The sequence below is a fragment of the Scyliorhinus torazame genome, chromosome 6 (assembly GCF_047496885.1).
Source record: "Scyliorhinus torazame isolate Kashiwa2021f chromosome 6, sScyTor2.1, whole genome shotgun sequence".
NCBI classification, from domain to species: domain Eukaryota; kingdom Metazoa; phylum Chordata; class Chondrichthyes; order Carcharhiniformes; family Scyliorhinidae; genus Scyliorhinus; species Scyliorhinus torazame.
The window spans coordinates 169,776,869-169,803,986 of NC_092712.1; the positions used below are offsets into that span (position 1 = coordinate 169,776,869).

Sequence of the window (27,118 nt, forward strand, 5' to 3'; positions counted from 1 at the left end):
TTACATCTGTATTCGTCCCCTATTTATTTTTCATGTGCCTCGTTCGGCTGGAGGTGAAGGGGTAGGGAAGAAAGTTCAAATCAAATTGACGGAATCACTGAACATGTGCAGTGGTACAAATAGGATACCCCGAAGTTGTAGACCACTGCTAGTAAAAGATAAAGTTATTGCATACGTGTTAATCATAGAAGTTTACAGCATGGAAACAGGCCCTTCGGCCCAACCAGTCCATGCCGCCCAGTTTTTACCATTAAGCTAGTCCCAGTTGCCCGCACTTGGCCCATAACCCTCTATACCCATCTTACCCATGTAACTATCTAAATGCTTTTTAAAAGACACAATTGTACCCATAGAATCATAGAAGTTTAATGTTTCTACAAAGTAAGATTTAATAATACTCGATGAGTATTCTATTTTTCCCTCAGTTAGAAATTGGTGGACAAGAGATCCCGCAAGTTTTTCCGTGTGTAAAAATGAGTAGCACCAGCAACCTAGTGCTACATCTTTTTCAATTGGACTGAAACTTAATCGCAGCATGACCCTGATGTCAAAGCAGTATACCTGAGGACTCTAATGTGAGACTTGAAAGACATGAATAAATATTGAGCTGCCTGTACAGTTTTCTAATAAACACTTGATAGGTTTATTCCCTTCCTTGATGGGAGTTGCGGAAAACTGTAACTTGGGAACAAAACCCTAACAATAACATGCAATCGGCTGGCTCTGAAATATGTGACATTCCTTTTCTCAAGTAGCAATGTAGCTCAAGGGGACAGTACTAATTTCCCATTGCGCTCTTCTTCCAATCAGGAGGCTTCACACATTTTCATTCTTGACCTGAGTAAATTATGTCTCGGTGTAATCACAAGCAAATATAATATCCATTATCCCCTTTCATATGTATTCTCTAGTATAGTTGAATCATCTGACTCGATTAGCTCTGGGGCAATCATTAGTCTTGATGTGAGTGACGTGGTGCCACATGCAGTATCTTATTGCTACATTGTGTAAAATGCCCGGGGCTGCATCTTTTTCAGTTATATTTTTAGTCAGCTGTAAGGTTCCCTTTCTCAGTCTGATTTCACCAAAATATGGGTTAAAATCTTGAACCTTTGGCTTGCAGGAGTGAGTTAGATTCAACAGAGCAACAACATTGCCAGTTAGTTCATTCTGTACATGATTTTTCTTTTCCTTTAAAAATTTCCCTGGCAAATAAGAGGTCAAATATGAGTGATACACTTCCAGAAATATGATAATCTGAACAACCAAAAGAAGAAAAGGCCTATTTAGGTTGTAGGATTCAACCAACAAGCAGGTTACTGTATTGGAAAGCTGCTAAGCAGGTTATTGGGTAAAAAGTTAAACACAAAGATATTTTTTGCACAATTGATGGAAGTCCCAATTCTGAGGTCATATGCAAGTCCTGTGGCCAATAAGCAGGTGGCAGAACTTCCACAGCATCTGTAGCAAATTTACATCCAGCTGGTAGTAGGTAGTGCCAGCAAGTCATTGGAAGGTTCCACAGCCTGGTGCGGCCTTCTTCTAACCTGCGCACATAGAGAACATTGGAAGTGATATTGAACAAGAGAGCCTGTGAAAGAATGGCTGGAGGCAGAGGAAGGATGACTCCATGGTTCATGGACACCTTCCTCGGAAGTGCTTCAGCAAGCACTGTGTGAAAGATGAGAGGTGCTCTTCCCAATGAATGTGAGGAAGCAGAAAACGACTCGCAAAGTGGGCCTGGCTGGAGGTGGCTGAGAACATCAGCTGCCGCACGGTGGTCACACGAACAAGAGAGCAGTACCAGAAGTGACTCAATAACCTGCAGTCTGACAAGTTGAGTGGCATTCATAATTGCAAGCGAGCAGCCCTGCGTGTTTTAAATGGCTTCAATGAGAGGTGAGGCAAGGTGGCCAATCTATGCATTAGACAAAACCAAGAACCAGTGTCCACAGTGAGACATGCCGTTGCCTCAGGCAGGAGGCCCGTGATCAATCAGAGGTGTTTGCTGCACCAACGAGGTTGAATAACCAATTCCAGCAATGTTCCATTGCTATAAAACTAGACATGTAAAGTGCCACATTTTGATGGTCAATGAAACGAGTGACAATGTGTATGTCTGTGGTTGCAGAAGAGCGCAGTGTAGGAGCACCCAGAAACATTCATGTAAATGTACCTCGGGTCTCACTGAATGATGTTTATTTGCTGCATGCTACAGCGTTAAAGCTTTGTGCAACTTAAAAGCTCTTGTAATACTTTAATGGCTCATTTGTTCATTTCTGCACCAGCAGGTCATTGCCAGATGTTGAGATCTTTGGAAGGTGGCATGGTGGCTCAGTGGTTAGCACTGCTACCTCACAGCGCCATGAACTTGGGTTCAATTCCGACCTCGGGTGACTGTCTGGGTGGAGTTTGCATGTACACTCCATGTCTACGTGGGTTTCCTCGGGTGCTCTGGTCCCCTCCCACAGTCCGAAGATGTGCAGTTTAGGTGGATTGGCCATGTTAAATTGCCCCTTAGTGTCCAAAGATGTGGAAGTTAGGTAGGGTTATGGGGTTACAGAGATAGGGTGGGGTTGGTGCAGACTTTATTTTTCAAATTTTTTTAATTCTCCTCATTTTCAACATTTTCATCCAGTAAACAACAAACAAAAAAACAAACCAAAACAAACACAATAACAACACCCCCCCCCCCGAAAAAAATAAATAGCACCCCACTCAATATACAGACCAAAACATCGACTTGTGCGTTCCAGGTAATAAATTAGCAGTCAATCAGTAAACCGTGTAATCAAAAACAACAATAACCCCAGCCCCCCCTTATCCATTAATGCTCGATGGCAACCAATTCTCGAAAGTGCACAATAAACAGTCCCCATGAATTGTAGAACACTTCCTTCGTCCCCATCAGCTCAAACTTCACCTTCTCAAGAGTCAGAGATGCAAGGAGTTCCCCTTGCCAAACTAAGGCACTGGGAAGCTGACCTCCACCCCAACTGGACCCGCTTCTGGCAATCAGCGAAGTGAAGGCTAAAACATCTGCCCCCGCCTGCAGCTTGCGCTGGTCCAACACCCCGAAAGTGGCTTTTTGGGGACCTGGTTCCAAGTTCTCGTGTAGTACCCCTGAGATGATACTGAAAACCTCCCTCAAATACCTCTCCAGCTTCAGACAGGACCAAAACATATAGTTTGCAGGGCTCCTCTCACATCATTCACATAGGTCCTCCATTCCCTCAAAGAGTCGGCTCATCCTCACCCTCATGAAGTGTGCCCTATACTCAACCTTCAGCTGTATCAGCCCCAACCTCGTGCATCAGGTTAAGGCATTCACCCTCTGGAGCACCTCACACCACAGACCTTTTATCACAACCCAAAAAGATGTGCAGCGTAGGTAAATTGACCACACTAAATTGACCCTTAATTGGAAAAAATAATTGGGTACTCTAAATTTATATTTAAAAAAAAAAAAAGACCTGCTTCCATATCCTCCCCAACTCTTCCTCCCACTTGGTTTTAATCCCCTCCATGGACACCCCGTTCTCCCCCAAAATCCTCCCGTAGATCACCGGCACCACCCCCTCCTCCATTCCACCTACCGTCAATAACTCTTCCAACAATGAGGAAGCTCAGAACCTCCTTCCTAGCAAAGCCTCAGAGTTGCACGTACCTAAACCCTTCCATTTGCCCGAGTCCATATTTCTACCAACCTCACAAAATGTCCCCCCAGAAACAGGTCTTTAATACCCTTATTCCTCCTCTCCTCCCACCTCCGAAACCTCCCATCCAGCCTCCCCGACTCAATCCTGAGGGGTTGGTGCAGACTTGATAGGCCGGGTGACCTCCGTAGGGATTCTATGCATTAAAAGGTGTGCACAGAATGAGGGCAGTGGTGAATATACCCCTTTGATTAATATAATAAGTGGGACATTTAATGAAAGACCTGAGAAATAAAAACAGAAAATGCTGGAAATACTCAACAGGTCAGCTAGTATCTATGGAATATTTCTGCAAAATAGCCACCAACCTGAAACTTGTTTTCTCTCCACAGATGCTGCCTGAGCTGCTGAGTATTTCCAGTATTTTCTGATTTCACCTCATTCTCAGCATCCGCAGTATTCTGCTTCCTGGGAGCGTATGCACACACACACCTCCACACAGCCGTGCACACACACTTCCACATAGCCGTGCACACACGCACCTCCACATACACACACATATATACACACACACACACACACACACGCCTCCACATTGTCATGTGAGAGTCCCTTTAAGAAATGGGTGTTTATAAATGGGTGTGTATATAAATATCTGTAGTGAGAGTACCTTTAAGAAATGGGTGTTTATTACTGCAGAGATGTCAGAGAGTGGGTGGAGCTGGGCTGTCTGTCAGCTTTTTACTTTCGTTTTTGAGCAGACTGCAGGGTGTGTTTTAGTTTTGTTTTCAATGTTGGAGTTGAAGCCAGACAAACAGGTGTACTGCTGTTCTCTCTGCCATCAAAAGACTAGCTCTTGATCATTTGGTGAATTCAGAATTATAAATGTTCTCAGTAGTGAATGTAAACATAATGTGCTTCTGTAAAAAGGTGTTTCTTTTGTATGGATGTTAAAAGGAAAGCTTAAAGGATTACTTAGTATTGTGTTCTTTGGGGGATGTATTTGAATTAATGGTTGCTAAGATATTCACTATGTTTTAAAAAGGTTAGCTTGAGTTCATAGAATAAACATTGTTTTGTTTAAAAAAAAAAACTTTTCCATTTCTGCTGTACCACACCTGTAGAGTGGGCCGTGTGCTCCCCATACCACAAACTATTAAAAGTTGTGGGTCAGGTGAACTTCATGCTACACTTTGGGGTTCTCTAAACCCTGGCCCATAACAATATGCACACACCTACAGACACACACACCTACAGACACACACACCTACAGACACACGCACCTACAGACACACGCATGCTTCCACACACGCACGCTTCCACACACGCACGCCTCTACACGCACACCGCCACACCTCCACACACACACACGCCTCCACACACACACACGCCTCCACACACATGCGCGCGCCTCCGCACGCCTCCACGCGCACGCCTCCACACGCGCACGCCTCCACACTCGCGCACGCCTCCACACGCGCACGCCTCCACACGCGCACGCCTCCACACGCGCACGCCTCCTCACTCGCGCACGCCTCCTCACTCGCGCACGCCTCCTCACTCGCGAACTCTGGAGCCTTCATGGCACAGTGCCACTCGCGCACACCTCCTCACTCGCGCACACACGTGCGCACACACACACACACACACCTCCGCACACTCTGCAGACTATTTAAACATTCAGTGACAAGTACGTCTTGTTGACGAGGATCCTCCCATCTCTGAGAAAACCTTAGCCACAGACATGCGGTTTATCCAATTGCCCCTAGATGTGACTGGCATGATCAGTGCAGCACCTGATGTGTTTCCTGTCCTCTGGAATATGGTATCTGTCACCTGTTGATACAGTGATCGGCTGCTGACTGAGATCCCATAAATGTCTCCAGGCAATCCCTGGAATAAGCCGGAGGTGAAAAAGTTGATCATTACAGTTACCTTCAGTACCACAGTCAACGTGTGGCCTTCACATCCCACTGGCCTCAATTCCTTCTCTGGCACTATGCACAGATTTAGTCACCTCTGCCTGGACAGATGGAGTTATCTCATGCACTGGTGTTCAGGTATTTCCAAGAAGCTAAGTCTTTGTCTGTAAACCCTTTCAGCTGGAATATTAGCAAGCCTTATTGCACCTTCCCTTTGGCTGCATCCTCACTTCATCATGCTGGTGCTCCTCTGGAAGGTCCAGCCAAGCTCTATGTAGCTGATTCTCTCCAGCTCTCACATTTCGCATCCAGGAGTCAAACTCTTGAGTGCAGAACAACCATTGAACTCTGGAGCCTTCATGGCACAGTGCCTCTCGAACCATCTCATACTGTCTGTACTCACTGCAGTGAACCTGGGAGGTACCCTTCCTAATTGCTCTCTGCTAAACCTCAGCCTTCCTCAATCATAATACAGCTGTACTCAATGGCTGCCACTTCCAATCAACACCCACCTGCCATTGAGGTCTCGCCGCCTTTAAGTAAGCAAGCCTCTAACACTTTGTAGCACCCGTGTGCTCCGTAGAAAATACAAGCTTTGCACATTGCTTTCAGTTGGCTGCCCACCATTATCAATCCCGCTACCTGACTGGGAAATTTGCTTGGCCGTGGTAACATATCAGGGATCCACTGAGGAGATTCTCTCTTTCCTCGTCTCCAAGCCTGTTATCTTGGGGCCGATAAAATTCCACCCAAAGAAGTAGATAAAAATCACCTCGCCAGCTACAATCAGCAACTTGGTCTATTATACGCAAAAGGAAGCAACATAAGGGAAGGGCTCTACCCTATGGTGTCTCTGATATGGTATGCCACAGTATCCATAAAACCAAACATTTAAACTAGTTTATATAGGAAACCCCACCTGACCAGTTACAGGACAGAGTTCTGCTTCTGTTTTAACTGTCAGCTTCACAGACTAATACCTATACTGCACCAACATTTATAAGGATAGTGCTAGCTAAACCAGGATGACGTGCTGAGATGATAATGAAAATTTATAAATGGAAATAATCTGAAGGTAGATCTTGGAGATTTCAAATGATGGAACTATGGCTATTTCCTTTGGCAGCTTGTTCCATTCTGCAATTGTCCTTGCGAAGGAAGGTAGATTGCATCAACAATGTCTTGGAAACAAATTGACTTTGTAGTGTTACGATCCCAGTTGATGTTATAACTGGATGGGAAGATACCAGAATGGAACCCTGTTTCAAAAGACCCTGGGCGGGATTCTCCGTTGCATGACGGCGATATCGTAATCGGCGATCGGACGGAGAATGGACTCCGATGCCCAAATCGGGGCCGGCGCCGGTTTGACACCGGTCAGCCCTACGCTGCCCCCTCTGAAATGTCACCATCGCATTGTGCGCCATGGCGTTAGCGGGTCATCGAAAATCTTCCGCGATGCTCCACCCCTGATAGGCCTAGTTGCTGACCGCACGGGGCACGTGTGGTCTCAGCGGTCAGGAACCCGGCGTGGCGGCTGCGGACTGTGTCCAGCGCCGCCACACTTGGCTGGGATCTGTGCCGCTGGCTGGAGGGGCTTCCACGAGGGCTGGGGGTGACTGGTGGAGGTTAGCCAGGGGGGCGCCCTGTGGGGTGGCAGAAGGCAGGTCGGATCCCTGCACTGCTGGTGCCATGTTGTACGGCGCGTCCGCTGCAGGTTGTCGCCATGCGCGGGCAGGGATCCGGCCGTTTTCGGTGCAGGAGCCACGAGTTTCACCTGGCACGAGTTCCCCATGCCCCCTCCCCAGCTTAACAGTTACAGGCAAGTTTTGGGGTTAACACAGACCAAAATGTACATTTTAAGGTACAATGCTCTTATTAAGTCACAAAGTCCCTTTTAAGCACACAGGATAACTGTGTGGTAAGACACGCTCTTCTCTGGACTCAAGAGAATGTATGTGGATTTCTCCTCAAATTCCCCCCAGATGATTCTTATACCATGAACAACCTGGTGTCACTGAACTCTGGCTGCCACACCAGTGATTTCAAAAGTCACACTTTCAAAACTTCTTTTAAATTATGCTTTCCCTCTGTTGCTTCCATCAAGATTTCGCTTTCAGATTTATTTTGTCTTAAAGGCTTTTACACAAACTCTTGAGGTCCAGCCAGTGATTTCCACAATTATTTCAAATAATGTCTCCCAAACTGTAGTAATTTCTCACAAATCTTAGCACTACTGTAGATATCTTTCTGGTCTCTCCTGATCCAATGCATTTCTAACTCTCTGACTTTACTGAACAGTAATCTGTTCTGGTTCTCTCTTTCTTCTGGTCCGTTAAATAAGACTCCTTGGAAAAGTCGCTTCATTTCTCTAGTTTCCTTAACTAGCTGGACCTTAGATTTTTGGCACTTGTTTTCTTAACCATTACTCAATGGTATGATTTTTCTTCTAGCAAGGCTGAGAGAGATGTTCCCTCTTTAGCCTTCTAAACCAACTGCTCCTAGTCTTCACGCCATAGCCCCATCTAAGCACGATTGAATCACAGTTGGAATTGAAACCAAACTCCACACATACACCTTTATCCAGCATGAATCTAACTATACGTTTTACCCTTTCAGGCACAGAAACATGAAATTAACTCCATTTAAAACTATACCTTATTTCTAATGTTTACCAATACAAATATAAAACCCTTAAAACTGTCTGGTTTGTGTGATCAGCTGCCTTGTGCTTTGTCACTGCCGGAGGTCACTTGGTACTTGTTTCTGTCAATTCCCACCTGTCCATTCCCTATTTCATAGAATGTGGTCAGTCTATTTTTCTCCCCTTTTCTGCCGATTTCCTTTCCCATTTCAATTCCTGCAGGATTGTGCAGCATGTTTTTGGATCACTTCAATTTTATTTATATGTCTGACTCTCTAAGGATCCCACACACAACTTTCATTCTCCAGGATTAAGTAAACAAGTGTTTGGTAAGTTTAACTCTGACATTTTTGTGGCAATACTAAAGATTCCTCCTCCGAAATCAAGTGCCCTGTTTGCTATGGATGTTATCTTTTTGAATGTGGAATCCTCATTAAAAATTGCTTTTCGTGTGAACCCCCAGGTATGATTGTGTATCTAAATGTTGGATCCTTTTAGTTGGCGGCGCACATTAACATAGAATATTTTGGTATTGAATGCCATCTCCTATTGGTCCTGCCAGTTTTGCAATCCCAGATCATCTTGCATTGAATTGATATGATCTTGAGTTTTTCCTGGTGAACTACGCAACCTGCAAATAGTTGCACCCTGTTTTTTTAAAAACTGGCTGAGAAGGTCCTTTATGTATATCAAGAAGAGTAAAGATCCCAGCACAGTTCCCTGGGACACTTGAGAGATGATTTCTCTAGGGAAGGATAATTCCCTATCACAGAGTCACGCTTGAAAGTCTTCTGTTGGTTAAAAAATACCGGATCCAATGTAATGATATTTCCCTCATTCCATAGTAGTGAAGCTTGGACGAGGAACTTTTGAGAAGTCTAGTATCGCCATCTGAGTAGTTTAACCTATTTTGAGACTTTAAGCCAACTCATCAACAATGCATGAAAGATGTGTTTCCGTAGGGAGCAGGAAGAATGCAAACCCTAATTTCTTCCTGGATTAATCCTTTAGCAGAAACGTCTATATCATTGACACTACTGTGATTTGTTTTACTTTTAACAATATCTCTACTTTAAAGTTTTCTCAACTTCAATGAATTTTAAATGAGTAAAGATGTTAGCTTGTACTAACTAATTGTGGTTTTAAAGTAAAATGACCCCGGCTTTATGGAGAATTGCTGCAAATCATCTGCCTGCGTTTCTGGATGTCACTCATTGTACTTACAATTTTGAATATGAATAGATATCTTCCTGCCGTATCATAGTTTACTAATCAAAATTGATAAAAATGCTTTATTTTAGAATAATAAACCACTTCTACCCTCTGGGGCTAAGACTGGAAATTGCATTGCATATGACTGCTTCACTTTGTTGTCTGCCATCATGTACAACCACAGCATTGGACGGAAGGATTTGTAACTCGGTTGGTTTCTGCTCATGGAGATGTTTCTTAGGCACCAGTTCATTTCCAATGCACTTAAAAGGAATGTCCTTAGTGTGGTGATATACATCACTGTAAATACACAAGGGGTTAATGCAAATACACTAAGACTAAGTAAACACTAGAGGGAGCACCAGAGACACCATAACATGCAGACATACAGCTAATGAACACATAGACTGGACCAATGGGCAGTCAGGACTCCAGAGGTGACCCTACCACAAGGGGGCAACCCATATAAAAGGACAGGGCACACATGCTCTTTCTCTTTCCACAGGCGACACCAAGAGAGAATGACAGGGGCAGATCGGAAGCATCACACCCACCGCATGGCTTAGAAAAGACTGGTTAGTTAGACTGAGTTGCTATAGCAAGATTAGCAGGAGAGTCGAACTCAAGTAGGAGAATTGTTAACTGTTCAATAAATGTGTTAAATCTATCTCCAAGTCTGAACCTTCCTTTGTCAGAGTATACATCAAGGAAGTAGCTTATGCTATATGAAGAAGGATTTGACTAATGGGGGCTATCTGCAGAAATGGATTGCACCTTTGTTGAGATGTTGTAATGTACAGGGTTTCTTCGGATGGGGGCTTGTTAAAGTCTTAATATGTTACTCGGTTTGCCTGGAAACCTTTGAATAAGATACAGTGAAAAATTGGCACCAGTGCTCTCAATGGGTATTACAAGCAAGGAGGTGCCATAAGGCTTAAAGGATAACATTTACCTAAACTCAGTGTCAAATGGGATTTACTGCATTATTAGCGATATTGACTTGCATTCTGAATTTGGTGTGGTTCCTTTTGAAGTTGTTGCTTTACAGATCATGATGAGTAGTGAGATTAGCAGTATAGTGTTCCATGCCATTTATCTTTTAAACAGGCCGAGCATTTCTGATTAAATACATTTCTGAGACCTTTTGAAGGCAGAAGTACAAGAAATTAATGTCCATGGATATATTTATAGAGTAAAGCCATAAGTCTGTAGATGAGTTGAACCGTTGATGTCCTTTTAGCACACAGACCAGCACAGCTCAAAAAATACATCATGATTTATTTTATTTTTCTAGCCAAATGTCTTGATATGTTCAGATGAATTGTATCATATCAGGCTCTTTGGTGAGTGTGTTTATTTGAAATCCCATCATTTATGTCTAGTTTTCTGTGAAATAATCATTAAAAGTAAGACAACGAACACTGTTTGTGTTTCAGTGCATTCTGCTTTGGCCTTATTTTCATTCAAATTCTAAGTCACAATTTTGAGGGTAGTTTAGCATCTTTGAATTTTATTTTGACAGTAAATGTAACAAATTTTAATTTGACAGTTTTAGGTCTTTGGGAAGTATGCTCCCTTTAAGGCACTCTTAAGTGTTCAACCTGTGAGTTCTTGCACATGGAGGATTTATAATCTTGAGTTCAGTGGAAAGATTAGCATTAACCTTGCTGCTGCTGTTACAATAATGTAACACTGTTCATTTATGTTCCAGCCCCTGGAGATTCCTGATGGCCACCGGGCACCTTTCCCTTCCCACTACCGCAGCAGCAGTACCCGCAGTATTGACACACAGACACCCTCTGTCCAAGAGCGCAGCAGTAGCTGCAGCAGCCACTCACCATGCGTCTCCCCTTTCTACCCGACTGGATCTCAGGAAGGAAGCCCATGCTCAGCAGAAGACCTTCAGTATGACAGGGAAAAAGGTGAGAGAGTAGGCTTCAAAATGAACCTATGAATGCTATTGATGATTTTGCTTCCCATTGGCCACCTGCACACAGGATCAGAAAGTACTATTGTCTAAATCGGTGTGAGTTTTACTAGAAAATATTACATGGGTTACTCCTACCATCCATTATTTAAACATACAGAGATAACAATCCGTTGAGTACAGAGTACAAATAAATAAATTACACTAAGATTATTCTATCACTGTGCATGGTCATTTAATAGTTATCTACCTGACAAAATGAACAATATCTGTCCTATACAATCAGTGGGAGTAAATATTGTTACTGTGAAGAGGGCAATGCCAAATCCTGTTTTGCTGTTAGAAAGTATTGCAAATATCTAAGATTTAACTTTGTAGGTACCAATACAAAAGGTTTTTGATGCCTGGCAATCGGGTGCCTGCATTCAGATTCTTGAAACTACCATGTCATTCTGGAGTGGATTTATAACAAGAGGTGAGGGAGGAATGGAAAACATGGTTGCCAATTTTTGTCTTCATCTCTGGGAATATAATTGGGTAGAGCAGATGACATGTAGAATGTGCATGGCCTTTATCCTATTGAAATTATGTGAGGTGAGGATTCTATAATAGACACATGGACGATCCATTCCACTACATTACCACCTGTGAGGTGAAGGTGAAGGTTTGCCTCATGGGCTCCTCTACCATAATTGCTCCCACTCTTTCTGACAGTAGTTCTCCATCAGCTTTCTGTTGTTGCTGTTCAAAATGTAGACGTTTTAATTTTTTAAAAAGTCACATCTAGAGCTATTGTTGCAGCACCGGCTGTCATGGTGAGAATAAGGAAATCTGCAGAGAGGCAGGTTAAATTGGTTATAAAGGCTCTGGAGAAGTCTAGATTTGGCAGCACAGGCTGATGGTGTTTTCAGAAGGCTGCAGTTCGGAATGTCTCCGTTTTAATGTTCCTTCTTTACTGGTGGGATTTGAAAATCCAGAGACAAATTGAGAATTAATAACTCAGGAATTCAAATAATTCTAGGATGTTTCTTCATGAACTGGGAAGTTAATCAAATATAAAGAACTTTGAGGAATGGAGTTAACCTCAATATGAGGTTATGATATGAACCTAATTTCTAATCTGAAACTAATTACATGTTTGTCATTATTCCTCAATACTTTCCAGAAAGCATCCTCATTTTGATCTCAAATTTTATTTTGTCTCAGTCCAGATAAGTTAGTCCAAGTTCCCTGTTAGAACTGTTACTGTTGCAAGCATTTCTAAACAGTCTGCAAACCACCTAATTGTTTTAATCCCTCATGGTCCCAGTTTCCAGCGAGCTAACATGCCCCACATTATTTCTTTACTCAATCCAGACAAACTCTTTTTTTATGGCTATTATTTTACCCTTAATTAATATCATTGCTCCTTTTTTTCTTCCTATCTCATCTGAAAATTTTAAGCTGAAACATTTAACCAAGCCAAGTTTAAATCAAGGCGGCAACATCAGGTCCACCCTTCATTAGAATTAATGCAACTTGTTCCCAAACTTTTATTTCTAAGACTTTGCGCATTTGCTCTCTTATACTTCTCATTACCCTCTGTCATTCTATTTTCTTTTACCTATTCTGTTGAGCATCTTCATAGACGTTTACAGAACAGAAGGACACTATTCAGCCCATTGTGTCTGTGCCGGTCAACGAAGATCTGACTAATCCCATTTGCCAGTACTTGATCCATAGCCCTCGAGGTTATTGCAATGCAAGTGAACATTTAGATACTTCTTAAATGTTACCTGAGTTTCTGACTCAACCACCCTTTCAGGCATTGTGTTCCAGGCTCTCACTCCCCCCTGGGTAAAAAAGTTTCTCATCAACTTCCTTCTTAGCCTTCTACCTCTTATCTTAAATCTAGGTCCTCTGATTATTAACCCCTCTACTAATGCAAAACATGCCTTCCTATGCACCCTATCTGTGTGTCTCATAATCTTATATACCACTATCAAGTCCTCTCCCTCAACCTTTGCTTCGCCAAGGAAAACAACCCAAGTCTATCGAATCTTACTTAATAGCTCAGACTCTCCAGCCCAGGCAACATCCTGGTAAATCTCCTCTGCATCCTCCGCAGTGCAATCACATCCTTTCTACAATGTGATGAGCAGAACTGCATGCAGTACTCCAGTTGTGGCCTGACTAGCATTTTATACAATTTCAGCATGACCTCCCTGCTCTTGTATTCTACGATTCAGCTAATAAAGGCAAGTATCCCTGATGTCTTAACCACATTACCAACCTGCCCTGCCTTCAGGGATCTGGGGATACGTACTCCAAGGTTCCTCTGATTTTCAGTACTTTCCAGGGTCCTACCTTTCATAGTGTAATCCTTTGCTTTGTTAGTCCTTCCCAAGTGCATTACCTCACACTTTTGCTCACTGTCCTGAGGTAAGTTTCTGTAAAACTTGCTTAGACCATACTATTTTGGACTCTTTTGTCCTTCATTATATTTATTCTGAACCTCTTTCCTCTTCGTCTCCCTTTAATAGAAATCCATTTCAGATATGAATAAATAAAAAATGAAGGAGAAACCATTTTTTTCTCATTTAACTCATTGTTCTGTGGACATTTATGGTCACCATTAAATATTTAGCTACCTCCTGAATGGCTCCAGGATATTTGCCCGTTCTAATCAGAAAACCATTTATTATTTTCAGAAGTGCTTCCTGAAATTAACCCTTGATTTACCTTTCAATAGTTTGTCCCTGTGTTCTGCAGTCATAATTTAATTTGATGATAAATATATTTAATCCACATAGTATTTGGTAAACCTGTTTTAGGTCTTCTTTCATTCCCAATGTATCAAAGCTTCCCTCCGCACTTATTTTTCTCGACCAGGAACAAACCCAGTAGTCATTTTCTGCATCACTTGCACTTAATAGTAATATTTATTAGTGTCACAAGTCGGCTTACATTAACACTGCAATGAAGTTACTGTGAAAATCCCCCTGTCGCCACACTCCAGTGCCTGTTCGGGTACACTGAGGGAGAATTCAGAATGTCCAATTGACCTAACAAGCATGTCTTTTGGGACTTGTGGGAGGAAACCGGAGCACCCGGAGGAAATCCACGCAGACACAGGGAGAACGCGCAGACTCCGCACAGACGGTGATTTAAGCCGGGAATCGAACCCGGGTCCCTGGTTTGATGTTTCCTTTTTCCCTTAGTGATCAGAAGTGAATTAAGCTGTGGAATTCCCTCCCTAAACCTCTCCGCCTCTCTATCTCACTTTCCTCCTTTAATACACTTTATAAAACCAGCCATTTGACCAAGCATTTAGTCATCTGCCTTAATGTCACCATATGTGGCTCAATGTCATATCATGGCACCATTGAGAGGAGGGACACAGGATAACATGGGCTTAATCCTCCCTAGAGTTGTGGGCCAACAGTAAATTCTTCACCTTTCCCAGGCTGCTGGTTCTGTTCAAACAACATAAAAGCAGTTTTTGGAGAAATAAAATACTTTAATGCAGCGGTTTATGGTCATTTACTTCTATATCTCAACTATGGAGCACACCAGAATGACGGAGTGGGATAGCTTGATCTTGGTTTTGGACAATGGTCGGCACAACATCGAGGGCAGAAGGGCCTGTTCTGTGCTGTACTGCTCTATGTTCTATGTATGATAATGCCCCAGTGAAGCATCTTGATACCTTTCATTGTGTTAAAGATGCACAATAAAATTGTTGTTGTGTTGTTCAAGAGTATGATCAGAGCCGTGTACAACTAAGCATGGTGACCTCAGGTTTTAAGCGGTGTTGATGTTTCCTCAGCCAATAAAACCTGGCTAACCATAACCCTCGGTTTCAGCCATTTTCTCATCCACTTCCATAATAAGCTATTCAATCCCTTACAATTGTGCTGCAACCGTGCACTTCGAACATTATTGAAGGTTTCCTACACTTACAACTTTACTGGAGTTGTATAATTTTACAAAGCATTAGGAAATCAATTAGACCAACCTGCTTGGGTCTGCTTTTTGCTAGAGCAATTTAAAACTAATTTCACTGCCCTTATCTCTCCCGACAGCGATTTATCTTCCCTTTCTGCAAATGTTGCCTATTTTTAATTTTAAATGTGTGGTAGCTACAGACTAGGGTATGCCCTGTGATTCAGTGTTCCAAACTAAATTCACTACATAAATACATTTCTTCTGACCTTGTTCCCTCATTCTTAGTGAAAGTTTTAAATGGATGATCACTTGTCACTGACCCCTCAACTGGAGGATACAGCCTTGTCCTTTTTTCAGAATATTCTAATAAATAACCTATTAACTTTTTTCTGCTCCAGTTGAAATGATCGCAGTCTCTTCACCCACATTACTGCTATAGTTTCTTCTCCCTGGTGTCATCCTAATGAATTCATACTGATTGGTGTCTATGATTAACTTTTTTACCACAATATGGAGTCCAAACCAGCTCACATTATCCTAATTGTGGCCCAACCTTTGTCTTGTACTATGACCTGTTTGCTGCTGTACACTCGGCCTCTATTTGTAAAATTCTAAATTTCTTTGGTCGATATTTGGGTGGGGGGGTAGTTAAATATTTTAACTTAAATTTTCTAAAACTTATGCCAATGTTCCTCCACCCCTTATATTGAGTGGTCACTTCAGTTCCTATTTTCTCTTCCAAAATGCATCACACTCTACGTCTCAGCACTAAATTAAATCTGTCTGTTTTCTAATCTATTTCACTCTGATTTTTTTGCAGTCTGCCTCAATATTTGTTGAAACCTCTGTGTCTTGACTGAACAATGATAGTGTTCCATGTGCACACGTTCATATCACCTTTATGCATCAAGAACAAAAATGAAAACAGCATTGAATTTCGAATACCACTTCCAATCCTGTTCCAATCCAACAGTCATACATTAACTGTAATCCTTTGGTTCCTGTCTTATAACCAACTTTGTATTGCTGCTGCTATGCTTATTTGCGTTCTACAGGTCTGAAGATTTTGCAAATAGGCTCCCATGACATTTTATCGATCACCTGAAAATCCATATGTTCAACATGTATTCCATTCCCTTTATCCATATAAAAAGTCTTCATCGAAAATATCTATCAAATTTATCAAGCTTGAATTGTCTTCAACAAATCCATGCTGGCTGTATCTTTGATTATTCTTTGCTCAGTTTGACCAGTGATAATGATAGACTAACTGATCTACAGTCACCTGGTTTAACCTCTCTCTTTGTGAATGAATAGTGGTGTTACATTGGCTATATTTCAGTCCCTGATACAAAGTATTTTCATTTATTCTTTCATGGGATGTGTGTGAGACGCTGACTAGGTTAGCAATTTTCATCTCTAATTGCCCTTGAAAAGCTGATGGTGAGTTGCTTTCTTGAACCACGGCAGTCCATGTCATGTAAGTACACCCACAGCGTTGTTAGGGAGGGAGTTCCAGGATTTTGATCCAGCAACCTTGTATACCGGAGGAGAATCTATAAGTTTAAATTTAAACCAATTCTTCAAATTCCTAGTGCAAGCCTATGCTTGAGGCTTGCATTTTTCCTTGAATCCCGTAATCAGTTTCATTCGTTTTTTTCTTTTTCTTGTAATCTCCCTCTTTCTTTAATTAAGATATTAACTGCTCGTTGAGATGTGTCTTCTCAAAAGTCAAGTTGCTCAACTATACTTCCTGCATAACCTTTAGCTGAGTTTATGGTCAGTTTTTCGTCCAGTTGTCCCCATTCACATATTAATCTAGATTATATTCCCCCCCATCTTCATTGCAGTGAAATCTTAAGCCTTACCAGGCAGACTTTTGTTTACTCTTGTGTGTTCACTTCCTTGCAATGCTACTGAAAACATGGCACAGTGTGTTTGGAGCAGATCCCAGGAAGAACCCACAGCTCAGTTATTCAGACTTGCATGTACTTTAGTGATGGTATTACGACTGGTAGAGTGTTCAACTGCACCACTGGTCTCACAAGTGGGGTGTTTTCAATTCTGTTTGCCGATTTATAGTGGATTGCGACTTCTGATGAGACTCTGCTTCTGGGAATGGCCCAAACCTTTGGTAATATGGTTGGAAATCTCAGCCAGGGGGCCGATTGGACAACTTTAAAATATTGCAATTTGACCTCATTGCAGAATATAGCAAAGCAGTATTTCATCTGCTATTTGAGTTTCCACTGTTTTCCTAAAATGGTTGCCCATCTTTGCAGTTCAACTGCAAATGTGCTTGCATTTACATGAATGAGTTGTGGAAGCATCTCCCTCCACCTGTGATAGTCCCATCTACAACAAAGTAGGTATCATCTACCTCAGAACCCTGGTTCATTCAATAAACAATCATCTGTCTCAAAGAACAGGATTGATCACAAGTCTGTGTTTCTGGTTTAATACCAGCAACTGCTTTTTGCACCATCTTTGCTAGCACTCTTGAAAAGAATATGGCAACTTTATTCTATTTGTCGTGCTTTATCGCATGTTGTTTACAGCAATGAAATGTAGCAGTAACTTGACCAAAAAGTGCAAGAATGCAAACAAGTTTGAGTAAAGGTAGAAATTAGAAATGTTTTTTTATTCCAACCAAAACAAACTGTGAACGTATTTGAACCAAGGTCAATCAACATTTATTTAAAGAAGTTCTGGATTATGTTGACCAAAATAAAAACAGAAGATGCTGGAAATACACAGCATCAGAAACTGATGAAGGGCATAGACCTGTTTCTCTCCACAGATGTGGCCTGACTGGCTGAGTACTTCCAGAATTTTGACTCTTGTTTCAGATTTCCAGTATCTGCAATATTTTGCTGCTGAATTGTTATATGTTTAATTTTGAAGATTATAAACATGGGGTAAAATGCTGCTGGAATGTGTTTTTAGGGCTGGGAGGGAAATAAGTTCACTGCTCCCTTTAAATGAAGCTAGGGAAAGAATGAATGATGCAGGAACTCTGATCGGAGCAGCTTAATGGACCAAGTGTTTGCTTCTCTTCCCTGCCCTTCTTGTACAGTTTCATCCTTTGACAGATCTGCTTGTTGGAATATCAGCTTCTGACCATCTTTTCACTGGATCAGTCCTGCCAGCCTGAGAGTCTCCCATCCAGGAAGCTATTCATCTTCCTTTTTGTAAGGCATCTAGAACTATGTATAGGATGTAGTTCTTCATTCGTTGATTCAACAGCATCATCCCATCTCGACAGTTGCGGATGATGTAGGAAAATGTTGCAAGTTATGGGGATAAGCAGTTAATTAGTTTAACTTTTGACAGTTCATGGACATCAGTCACCCTTGATTGAGCCATTGGAGCATAACCCCAAATCTTCCTGAATTTTCTTGCTTCTCCCAGGAGATAGCATTATCAATGGGTGCAAAGTTATCCCATTTACTTAATGGAGCAAGCTTGATGGTCTGTTAGTCTATCTTTTCAAATGTTAAATGTCAACATATGCTCTGTCCATCTGTTAATCACATGGCGTAAGTCAAGGCAGTATAAATTACTTGCATGACATTGGAGTAAAATCAAACTATTGTATTCTAATGCACATCTCATAGAATCATAGAATTTACAGTGCAGAAAGAGGCCATTTGGCCTATCGAGCCTGCACCAGCTCTTGGAAAGAGCACCCTACTTAAGCCCACACCTCCACCCTACCCTGTAAACCAGCAACCCCACCTAACCTAAGGGGAATTTAGCATGGCCAATCCATCTAACATGCACATCTTTGAACTGTGGAAGGAAACCGGAGCACCCGGAGGAAACCCACGCAGACACAGGGAGAAAGTGCAGACTCCGCACAGTGACCCAAGCCGGGAATCGAACCTGGGACCCTGGAGCTGTGAAGCAACTGTGCTAACCACTGTGCTACCGTGCCGTCCTCCTATGTAAAGAGAAGTGCACAAGTGACATACACAATATATCCAGATGATAACATCAAAAATGTCTTATCATGATGTGTCTCATTGCAGCAAAATCTGCCTTCTGACATAGACAATCCCATCCAATGAGGGTGCTTTATAATTTGAAAAAGAAATCTCTCTTTCAATGCAAACTTCCTTTTCTACCCCCACATACAATATTAATTCACAGTTAATGGTTATGTAAGTAATTTTTCCTGGGTTAAAGTGGATATAGTGACTTGTGGGAGAAGGCAAGCCTGAACATTCATCAGTCTAGACTGACTCAAATTGCAAACATTAAATGTTACAGGACTGTTTCAAAAAATGCAAGAAAATAACAAAATTGTGGTACTTTTTCAACCAGGTGGTTACTTTGTAATGAAAATTAGTTACTATATATAAAATATGGTTTTATATGATCCTCTGCAGCTTTTCATGATGCAACATTGATGGCAAGAAATTCTATTCAACGCAGCATAAAATCAGCCAACCTAATTTTGTTTCTTTGTTAAACAGATTGGGAAATTTTAGGTGAGGCTGTTTTGGTCAGATACAGATTATTAAACAGACCACGGAAACTGGATTGTAATCTCTTAAAATGTGTGGGAATGGGTGACTGAATTTGCATGATCAGCCATGATCATATTAAATGGTGGTGCAGGCTCGAAGGGCCGAATGGCCGACTTCAGCACCTAGTTTCTATGTGTTATGAGTATGATTCAAGAAATAGTTCAGGGAGAAAAGTCTCTTTATTTTTGTCAGTTTATGGAAAGTTATCTTAAAAGAAATGTTTGTCACTCCATGAGTTGTTGCAGTCTTTAAGTCTTATGAAATGTTTCTTTTCTTTCTCTCTCCCAGGCTTCTGCCAACTCTTGAGTTGACTACTAGAAAGTGCAAGAGATCAGTCCTGGCTGACTCACTCGCCCTTTTCGTTTGTTCCCACTCTTCTCCTTTTCCCATCCCACCCCCTGCCAAGCCTTTACAAGAAGGCAATTATATCATGCTTTCTTAAGCATTCTCTATATTGGATTGCCTGCAAGTGCATCAAAGCTCCTCAGTGTGATTCTCTGTGACTTTCCTACAATGTTATGACCAAGATCTGAAAACTACCCATTGGAAAATGTTGGTTATCAACCCACAACTGAGTACTTTGTAGCTCAGTGTGTTGACAGTTGCTATGCCACCGCACTGCTCATATTAACTGCTATGAACTCAGAATAGTAACAGGAAGGAAATGTTCTATGTGAAAGCGTCAGATGAATTAATTTGATATAGTTTAGTCACTGTAAAAATTTGTGAATAATTTCAATAGACATAAGCATAGATGAGTTTCTCTCCAGATTTGATTATTGCAAGGTTTTCCTAATCCACACCTCACCTTCCACACCAAAAACCTGAGCTCACTCAGCTTTGCTGCCCGTATTCTAAATCACCACATTCCATTATCTCTTTGCTCGCTGACCTAAAGTGGCTCCTAGTGTCTGAATGCCTTCTTTTCATAATACTCATCCTCGTGTTCAAACCTTTCCGTAGCCTCTACTCTCCCTATCTTTGTAACCTCCAACAACTCTCCAACCCGTTGAGAACCTGTTCTCCCAGTGCTGGTCTCTTGTGTGTTGCTTGCTCCTTCACTCTACCAATAAGATGCTGTATAATTGTTATTTGTATGACTGTTTCTAGGTCAGACGTAATTAAATGTTCAATTTGCTAATGCCATCAGCAGTCAACCTGTCTAGAATAAATAAATTATATTAGAAGCACTGAACTCTGAATGGATTTTCTTAGGAGCGCCAATTGTAGACTTTATTAACAAATTCATTTTCTTGAAGCATTAGTTTTGGGAATTCTTGGGCTAAAAATGTGTCTGCCTTTTTTTTAGGCATGGAGTTTGTGATTTGCAACCTGTGTGCACCAGCTCCAATGGAGGAGGGCAGCCCAAATACTTGATGCTCTCACCTAGCCATCATGAATTGTAGTGTCAGGCTGCATAGGTTTCTGGCTGCTGGTGTCCTCTTAGCACTGTTGTCTGTCTCTGTGTTCAGCAAGAACCAAACAACCTTGTGAGAGTAAGTGATGCAGCCAACCTGCCCTTCTTAAAGGCAGGCTGTCCCCCTTTAAAGGGGTCTTGCATCATTGACTTTGTCTATATATGTGGTTGTGGAACCCAACTCTTCACTCACCTGATGAAGGAGCTGTACTCCGGAAGCTAGTGATTTGAAACAAACCTGTTGGACTTTAACCTGGCGTTGTAAAACTTCTTACTGTGCCCACCACAGTCCAACGCCGGCATCTCCACATCATCCCCTTTAAAGGAGATGCTGTACTGAATAAAACTGCTTGAATTTACAACAGAGCAAAGAAAGGGTTCCAGAATGATGCATTCAGCACTGGAGGCATTAGTGATATAGTTGGGCAAGAGGACATTCCATAGTTCTATGGGGTTCGTGAGATTCTCTAGAACCATCCTCCGTAGGGAGTGGAAACGGGTAGCCAGGGATGTCAATTCCCAGCATTTGGAGCTGAGCATCTCGTAGCAGTGCCACAAGAGATTAAATTACCTTGTGGGTGGTCAAGGTCAGTGAATCTATCTTAACACGATACCGCCCACCACAGCACCAACCTCCTCAGGCTTTTCAATGCACCCGTACCCCTAGCATTACTCCCTGGCACTGAAGACTCGCTCCTAATAGTTACGCCACTTCACCCTCACAAACCTACCAATGTTGCCAGCCAACAGACATCTTTCACTGTCTGCACATATCACCAACTCTTCATTTCTGTCAGAAACATTAACCAAACACAGCACCACATAATCACTGACATTCTGTCTTTTCTCTTGCAGTACAAATTGGAACACAGTAGGAGGGAGAAGAGCAGAACCAGCAGGTTAAAAGACCCCCTGTATCTCCTGAGTCCAACAAAAGGGATGACTCTCAGCATCATGGAGTTAGCTACCATGTGATATTCAGCAGCACTCAATGTTGAGGATGTTAACATTTTCCTGTCTTATGCCCCTTCTCAACTCCCAGCTTGCCCTCATCCTGCTATCTGGCATGTTGAACATGCTGTTGATGATGTGACCATGGGACTCTTGCTTCCCACCCATCTCCCCCTTTCCCTCACCGACCTCCTGATTTCCTGCTTTCAGACACTCAAGCACAGCAGCATCAGTAGGGAGAGAGTGAGCAACAGCATAGCACTAATGAGGAGGTCCTGTTACTTGATCTGACAGTCTGCCACCAGCTCCGATACTGGCTCTGCATATTTCTTGGGGGCTTCAGCCAACCCAGGGTGGAAGGTTAGCTCATCTGCCATCTTACAGGAGGTGTGATCACAAATGAGTTCAACTCTACAGGACTCCAATTAGGACCTTGATGGAATAGCATGCAGGAGAGAGTACTGACTGTCATGCAGAGAGATGCTGAGTGCATCAGGCAGCCTCTTGTGACTTTCAAGGAGCATGAAGGAGTCTGGCATCAGGTTGGTAGAGAATATTGCATTGAGCTTGTGCAGCCCTTGTGTGGGTGGGTCACCCACTCCTCTGCTATTAATGAGGGCGAAGCAATGCACTCTGGTAAATCCAGGAATTCCCTGTGCCTCCAATAACAGAGTATTCCCAGATATTTTGCAACAGTAGGAGATCCTAAAAATTACACTCCTTAGGTTTGGTGCCTGACCTTTAGGCAACTAAAATGCAGGGCCCATCTTGCAGTTTAAAACTTGACTTTTTCAGAGCGACATGCAAAATCATTTCCACCTGTGTGGTCCTAATGAGATATCCTGGCACCAGCCAGTTTAGCTTTGTGAAAACAGGATCATTTTTTCACAGCCTTCCAACATGTCCTGGGGAAACCTGCCTGGGACCTCTCCTCTCTTTGTGCTAATCAACCCTCTGGAATTGGCTGGTTGTGCAGTGTACTCCAGTGAAATATGATTTGCAAGAACAAATGTGTGCTTTGGAACAACCATGTATACTATGGTCCATGACAGCTATACTGATAGAACCTGGTTTTCTTTCTGTTTCTCTGGATGGTAACTTCACTCCCCAACAAATACCAACTAACATATGACATTTGCTGATGTATTCCAGACAATTTACATGGTATAATCTAGGAGCAGTTGCAAGACAGTACTCTGAGGAGATGGGGGGTCACCAATAATATTTAATCAGTGCCTTTCATGAGACTATTCTGTTTGACTCAATACTATTGAAGTTCATAATAACTTGACATGACTGAGATAATTACATGGTCCAATCAATGACAAAAATATAAGACGCAGACTGTAACAAGATAGACTCTTTATGACCTGTAGTATTATTACTTTCCTTTCCTCTCCCCTCCCTCTTTCTCTTTTTCCCTCCTCCTCTTGTTCCTCCTCTCCCCTCATTCCTTCCCTACCTCCCCTCTGCTCATTCCTCCCCCACTTCCCCTTCCCTTGTTCCTGCTCTGCCTCCCCTCTCTCCTTTTCCTCCCCTTTCTGTATAGTCCAATATTGACAATGTCCAAGGTTATGTCAAGATACCATTTCAATATTACTCTTTTCATCTTCCTCATGTACCTGTCCCAGGTACGGGCAGCATTAAATCTCATCAACATGTTTTTTACATGCTTGACAAAGGTTGGACTCCCTTTCGTTGATGAAGATTGGCGGTTGAGTGCAATAGACAAAAAGGTCACATCATAATACTGTATGATGATTGAGTTGTTAATGGAATTGTTTTGTGGAATTCAGCACAGGATCACTATGATTCATGTTACCATCCCAGCTTTTGAACATACCAGTTCATGGGTTTTCTTTATTTTTAAAATCCACTTATCTAGACTGATGTGGTTGCATATTGAGTCACTCAGTGGCTACAGCACACTGTTGGTTGATGACCTTTCTTGAGAAACTAGTCTACATCAATGTAATATTTCGCACTGATGAAGTTGAATTACCTTTTCTGTCTGACTTATTACTTCAGAGCCAGTTTTTGGAATGCTACAACCTATTCCGTGTGAGTTGGCAGGCAAGTCTGTGGCTGTAATTCGTGACATGGCGAACTAGTGATTCGCATTGTGCAGAGTTGGCAGGTGCAGGATTGTACTTACACAATTGGGAAATAAAAATAACTTGCCAGGTAGTTCTATTTTTTAATCATATTACTTGCTGTGCGAAAGTTAAGTTAATACTAATTCCAAATGACATAAATGTACCTCTTACTGGAGCTCTGGAGAAAAGTGAGGGAACAAGATTGAATTCTTGCTGAGCAGCATCCCATAATTGACTGGACCAGCTGTTAATAGAATTCTATAGATTTTCACGTTTGGTCCAAAATAGATAATTATATGTCTCTGACAGCAGCCCACAGATGCTGGAACCATTTCCAAGTTCAAGCCACATTTAAATCTGATCGTGCACTACATGACAGTAGTGCTACATGCACTACTACGACAGTGCTCGATTACACCTGACCACACCTGATGAAAAATTGATCAGCTTCTTCACAAACCCAGTGAACAGATTGTTGGGGACAAATGGAATTTTGTCCTTCATTGCTAGAGGGATGGAGTTTAAGACTAGGGAGGTTATGCTGCAATTGTATGAGGTGTTAGTGAGGCCACACCTGGAGTATTGTGTTCAGTTTTGGTCTCCTTACTTGAGAAAGGACGTACTGGCACTGGAGGGTGTGCAGAGGAGATTCACTAGGTTAATCCCAGATCTGAAGGGGTTGGATTATGAGGAGAGGTTGAGTAGACAGGGACTGTACTCGTTGGAATTTAGAAGGATGAGGGGAGATCTTATAGAAACATATAAAATTATGAAGGGAATAGATAGGATAGATGCGGGCAGGTTGTTTCCACTGGCGGGGGAATGCAAGGCTAGGGGGCATAGCCTCAAAATAAGGGGAAGTAGATTTAGGACTGAGCTTAGGAGGAACTTCTTCACCGAAAGGGTTGTGAATCTATGGAATTCCTTGCCCAGTGAAGCAGTTGAGGCTCCTTCATTAAATGATTTTAAGACAAAGTTAGATAGTTTTTTGAAGAATAAAGGGATTAAGGGTTATGGTGTTCGGGCCGGAAAGTGGAGCTGAGTCCACAAAAGATCAGCCATGATCTCATTGAATGGCGGAGCAGGCTCGAGGGGCCAGATGGCCTACTCCTGGTTCTTGTGTTCTTATGAGTAAACCTAGAGGGAGCGAGAACACGCTGCCTTTTGTCTAAAATCAAGTGTGAGATCAGTTGTAATCAGCTGTTCTCCTCAACTTGGATGTAGTATATCCCTCTTGTGGAGACCATGAATTGGATTCAATTTGAATTGATTTTTGGAGAAAGCAAGAAGATGAATTAGTGGTTCGCCCTGTCCACTCTGCGCATTGTCTTGATAACTCTGAGAAAGGGATTTAAAAAAGTTAAAATCTAGAGGGAGTAAGAATAGGTTGCAGTCGATGAAAGATTTTTGTGGGGCCAGGAAGAACATGAACTTTTCGGAGAGGCTTCCAGTGGTGCCTTTAAGGAGTGTTGATTAGGCTACTTAATACCGGAGGGAGAAAATGGTATTGGGAGCCCTGCAACTGGCTTATGACCCGATTCCCACATGTGAGCAGCCACCACTCACTGTTTTGGGCAAATGTCCACAGAATCCCTTCAGTGCAGAAGGAGGTGATTCGCCCCATCGAGTTTGCACCGATCCTCCGAAAGAGCACTCTACCGAAGCCCATTCCCCCACCCTATCGCCGGAATCCCGCACGTTGATTATGGCCAATCCACCTAATCTGCCCATCTTTGGATGTCTATTTAAAGGCCTGTCTGAAAATTGAATCAGGCAAGCAAACAAACCTCCAACAGATTATCCTTTCCCAGCTGTCTGATCTTCAACCGTGAACAGGTGACTTACTATTGAACCCTATTGATAAGAATTGCAATTTCTACATTACTTCAAAGGAATCCTCACGGTGGTATTTCTCTCTCAATTGCTGATACTTTAAAACAAAAGTTGTCCTCTGTTTTGAGACAGACATAGAGGGTGGGATTCTCCCTTTTGGGGAATAAGTCCTCACGTCCGCTGGAAAACGGGCGAGAATCACTCCGGACTTTTTCCTCGAAAGCCCGGGGTGATTCTCCGTTTTCCAGGGGGCCAGCAGGGCCCCGGTGTTCGTTCCACAGCTCTGGCTGCTGGTAGTGCCCTGCTGTTTAGACCGCGCAGCTGAGCATGCGCACGGCGGCCCACCTCGGCGCAGGCGCCACTGACATGGCGGAGCCACACAGCGGGCCCGTGCGGACTAAGGTAGCTCCCTCCCAGATCGCGATGGCCCGCCGATCGGTGGCCCCCGATCGCAGGCCTGGCCACCCCTGAGGCCCCCCCCGGAGTCAGATTCCCCCCGCCCCCCATCAGAACCGCGGCCGCGGATCCCAGCTCCCGCCGGGTGGTTCCACATGTAAAGCACGTCGGCGGGAGTTCGGCCGGTTGACCGCGGAGAATTGTCAGGGGGGCCTGTTCCAGCAGCCCCCGACCGGCGCCGCATCGACCGCACGCGCGGGACTGGCAGGTTTGTGGAGAATCGAGGAAGTGCCATCGTGCCAGATTTCCACCGTGAACGGCTATTCTCCGCCCCCGCGCCGGGCGTGATTCTGGTGCGGAGGGTCGGAGAATCCCACCCCGGGTATATTCTGCTTATTCCTTAGTTTATAATGTCAACAAAAAAATGTAATAATGGAAGATATATAGCTGTAACCATTAAATAATAGAAACACTTTCATTGGATAGAATAATTAGGAACTGTTGGTGGGGAGCACATATGTTTTTGCTTGGCAGTTAGAGAAACAAATGTTTCAAAATCTTATAAACTATCCAGCTCCATGAATTGAAAATTACACAGGAGACAA

At 42.8% G+C, this 27,118-nt stretch overlaps 1 protein-coding gene across 4 annotated transcripts in view; it reads left to right on the forward strand.

Annotated features, from left to right (window-relative positions):
* glcci1a (glucocorticoid induced 1a) overlaps positions 1-27,118 on the forward strand; it is a 336,314-nt gene that overhangs the window by 277,683 nt on the left and 31,513 nt on the right. For all 4 annotated transcript variants that reach the window (XM_072509094.1, XM_072509093.1, XM_072509092.1 and 1 more), the window contains one exon: positions 11,146-11,356. In XM_072509094.1, coding sequence (XP_072365195.1) covers positions 11,146-11,356 — 211 coding nt within the window. The remainder of the gene's footprint in view (positions 1-11,145; positions 11,357-27,118) is intronic.